General features: G+C 37.9%; 1 protein-coding gene across 1 annotated transcript; it reads left to right on the forward strand.

Moving 5' to 3' along the window:
* The first annotated feature begins 2,185 nt into the window (after positions 1-2,185).
* On the forward strand, positions 2,186-4,303 carry LOC121366378. Its single transcript, XM_041490849.1, has 2 exons — positions 2,186-2,658; positions 3,702-4,303. The coding sequence occupies exons 1-2, from the start codon at positions 2,236-2,238 to the stop codon at positions 4,077-4,079; spliced, it is 801 nt and encodes a 266-aa protein (XP_041346783.1). The 5' UTR covers positions 2,186-2,235; the 3' UTR covers positions 4,080-4,303.
* Positions 4,304-4,655: the final 352 nt, after the last annotated feature.

A 4,655-nucleotide genomic window follows, 5' to 3' on the forward strand; every position in this document is an offset into this window, starting at 1 on the left:
TGGAATATTGGACGTCGTTTAGCTGGATTGTTGGAAGTATTTTGATGTTCATGATTGTTGTCATCATTGCTTTTGGCAAACACCACCATAGAATGGGAGCTGAAAACAGACTGTGTACCATGTTGGATACCTCGAGTGTGTGGGACATTTCGCGTGTGTGCGACGTCACAGACATTGACACGTTTGACTCAGTTATTGCTGGAACCGAGTATGATGCATTTTCCTTCGATATTGGTGTTGAATTCGTAAGAACTTTGCTAAGTGCTTGGTGCTGGTCATTTATAATATGCTAATATGAATGTATTGACTGAATGTTTTTGTGTCCAGAAAGTTGCATTATTTGGTTAGCAAGTATATCTTTGATGATTGGTTTGTTAAACGTTTATCACACGAGGTACCAGCTTTGGCTACCAGTTTTCATCAGAGACGATAGTTTGTTTTCACTGACTGGCTGCTATTTTAACAAAATTTCGCCGGGTTTCGGTGCACCAAGTGTGTGCGTTGCCAAATAAAAGGATCTTCATTTCTGAAGAAATTGCATGGTCGTAGATCATGGAATAGTTTGTACAGACTAACGGAAAATTTCTCGGGTTCATCGGGTACTGGCCATGTTTTTGGAGTGACAACACGAGTGCCTGTAGGATTGTCTTCGATCCGTGTTTTAGAATGTCTTTCAAGATACTCGATGTATTCATGGCCTTTGGAATTTTGTTTTATTGTTACATCGACCCAGGTAATTAGTCTATGGGGAAGTGATGATCGCAGGCCGAAGTTTACCGTATTGTTCCAAAGTCTTATTTAAAGTCGATTGTGGTATTTGTGGTCTTAACTGACCTGCTTTCCTTAATTGTTGTATTTCTGCATCGGATATTGGGACTGCATGATTGAGCAAGTTTCCTTTCCATTGCCGTTTAAACATTTATTTTTAGCATTTATTACTTCTTTGAGCAATGCAGCCTTTAAAACCGGTCAAGGACACAGGCTCGTACTCTGCCATCAACGCTCCTCACACTTAAAAAAAAATGTGCACAATATCGCGTTCAGTTCAGCAGGTGGGAATTTTTTTTTTCAATAGGTCGGTGTCCTTGCAATATGTTGACAAGCAATGCACTGATCACTTTAAGATTTTGTCTTCTTTCCTTTTTTTCTTCTTTTTTTTCTTTTTTTTTCATTTTGCGTTAAAAAAAGGTATCTATGTCGCTATCAACGACATCTACACATCTGTTATCAGGGACGTCAAAAAAGTCAACATGCATGATTGTTTATCACCTTTTGTGACAGGCAGGCGTGGTTGCGATTCAGGTTTAGAGTTCGGGAACGAAACCCTCTCGGGTAGCACTCGAAGTTGAAAATCGTAGATCTTGAAGCTTACCAATATCGGTTTTTACAAAGTAAATGTTATAAGTGTTCAGCGGTTGTATAATGTTGACAACCCTCCCAATCAAATCTCCATTAACTTTAACTAAATCGTTTATATGAAATAGTGACAGAAACGAAGCCATGGTTTTCGTGTTAGTAGAGGATGTTTTTGTAGACGTCTGACGTATTTATTACATATTGTTTGTAATTAAATACATTATTTTCATTTATTATATATTTCATTATTTGTTAAAATATATAATTTTGTGTATATGTAAACAACTTAATGACGGTACATAATTTTCCCGTAGATGTTGATATCGTAAAAAACAAATTTGTAGTTTGTAGTAATAGTTTGACAGATGAATAAAAACATGAATGAACTAAAGGTAGTCCCGGCAGGACGTAATTGCCAATCAAATCTCGTCTTTATAAAGCCAGTCAATCAGTGGCTGTAAAAGCAATCTGCAGAGATCGAAAAAAATATTACCCCATATATTTGAGCCCATATGGGTAATATATATATATATATATATATATATATATATATATATATATATATATATATATATATATATATATACATTGTATCTACTTTAAAGAGTGTGCAAACCAATATTTTAATAAATTGATGGTATGATTTATTAACATACAGTATATATCTAAATCTTTACTGAATGTAAATATATGCAAAGTAAGAACCAATATGCACAAGGATATTTATATGATTACTAATGCTAAAATAATTTTTTGTTTCTGTTTGTAGGTTTTACAAATATGGCATGGTTCAATTGCGAAAGACCTTATTGTTTAACCCCGACACCCATGTGTTACCTGGGTTCATGTTATGCAAATTGTCCGTTTGGAACATGTGCAATGATCAACAGCACCATATGCATCATGAACAGTGATTGCAACAAGTCAGGAAAAGTAGCATTCAACGGGATATGCATAGATAAGTGTCCACCATCTCATCCTATATTCGACCCGGAGGCTTATAATGACCAGTGCTGCGTAGAGTGCCCATTTTCGGAAGTAGCTAACAACAGTAGATGTATCTCAGAAAGCGACTGCAAGACGGCCGGGTGGCAGATCTACAACCATCAGTGTTTTAGAGGTTGCCCATCTGGTACCAGACGAATATTAGACAACTTCAGAGACACGTGTGAAGATGCCTTGGTGACTAATGTTATTTTGGGGGTATCGTCTGTGTGTCTGGCGCTCGTTATCTTGGCTTGCGTGATCTTCTTTAGAAATCCCCGGAAGTCGAGAAACAAAGTTGACGAGCTCGATGGTGAGGTACGTAGAACTTCCCAGTATTGCCATATTTTAACTGTTTCCTTGATGTTGCAAAGATATACATCTCCCCAAGCTGATGATGCATGCACAACTAAATCTGTGTTCAACTATTTTAACCTGGCTTGCTGTTGCAAAGAGATGCCCCCACTAGCTGATGAGGTAGGTAGAACCCCTCAATATTTCGATAATATTTTAACTGTGTGCTTGCTACTGTAAACATATACCTCCCATATCTCGTATTACAAGCAAAATATGTGTATAGTTTAGGTGACTGTCAGTTATTTTCATAACTAGTATAACAGTTAGGATACACTGATTTAATTTTGGATTGGAATAAGAAGCTTCCGTTAGGCAGCAAGTCCCGCTAGTAGTGCTTCAGGAAGAAACAACAGTGGGCAGCATTTGATCCCAGCAGAAAATAGAGTTAGATACCACATTTGATACCACAATGATAACTTTCAAAAAATAGCATTCTCCATCACCAAGGGGCAGGACCTAGCTCAGTCGGTAGAGCGCTCGCCTGGGGTGCTTGGATAGGATCGAATCACATCAGTGGACCCATTCTCTGACTGAGTTTTATCCAGTCCCAACCAGTGCACCTTGTATATCAAAGTTCGTGATATGTGTTGCCCTCTCTTTGGCAAAGGACGAGCTCTGAAACTTGAAGTATTAATATTGGAAAATTAAACCCATTTGCCAACAACACTAGGTCGCCCATGTAATGTAGATTAAATGCAATGGGCTTTACTAGGGTTCCACGATTGGCTGAAGCATGTGCTACATTCAGTTTGTGAAAAAGGTGCATATGAAACATGTGCTTCTCATTTCTCATAACCATATGGATACAGAAGCAACTGCAGCAGCAGCAGAAGTAGTTATAATAGTAGTAGGAGCAGTAGTAGTAGTAGTAGCAGTGGCAGTAGTAGCAGTGGCAGTAGTAGCAGCAGCAGCAGTAGTAAATCATATAGAAGTAAAATTAATAATCATCATAATCATAATTACGATAATCTTAACAATCAACTATCAATGTGTTCTGTTTTCAGCGACAACCACTCATTGATGATGATGATCAGACTTATATCATCAGCAGTGGACCATCCCTCCCGCAGCCTGAAATCAGAAAAGAACCAATGCATTACCCTGATACATCCCTCAAGGAGGTGGCTGGCAAGGATCAGCCAATACACGCTGCCGATACACAAGTTAAGGAAATTGATGGTGGGAATGAGACGTTTGTTAAAAGGCTCCCTCATCTGAATCACATTAATGAGCTGGTTGCCATTGGTGACCAAAGTGACCATGTGGAACAGTTTTCTAGAGAAGATGATGAACTCTCTTCCATTCCAACTATTGTGGCTCTGAAGGGCTTCCAAGAGAGCGATAATTCCCTGAATTCATATATCGGAACTTATGATGAATAACTACGGACAGATACTTCTTAGTACTTGCTTTACAGATGATTGACGTTTAAGATAACTATGTAGATACACTTTGTAGTATTTGCTTCTCAGCTGCTTGACGTTTAAGATAACTATGTAGATACACTTTGTAGTATTTGTTTCACAGATGTTTGACGTTTAGCATAACTCTGGAGATACACTTTGTAGTATTTGTTTCACAGATGTTTGACGTATAGGATAACTCTGGAGATACACTTTGTAGTATTTGCTTCACAGATGCTTGACGTTTAAGATAACTCTGGAGATACACTTTGTAGTATTTGTTTCACAGATGTTTGACGTTTAGCATAACTCTGGAGATACACTTTGTAGTATTTGTTTCACAGATGTTTGACGTATAGGATAACTCTGGAGATACACTTTGTAGTATTTGCTTCACAGATGCTTGACGTTTAAGATAACTGGAGATACACTTTGTAGTATTTGCTTCACAGATGCTTGACGTTTAGAATAACTCTGAAGATACGCTTTGTAGCATTTGCTTCACTGCTGCTTGACAACTAAGGAGATATGCTTTGTAGTATGCATCAAGTTTAG

Source organism: Gigantopelta aegis, unplaced genomic scaffold, assembly GCF_016097555.1.
Source record: "Gigantopelta aegis isolate Gae_Host unplaced genomic scaffold, Gae_host_genome ctg5476_pilon_pilon:::debris, whole genome shotgun sequence".
Classification (NCBI taxonomy): Eukaryota; Metazoa; Mollusca; class Gastropoda; order Neomphalida; family Peltospiridae; genus Gigantopelta; species Gigantopelta aegis.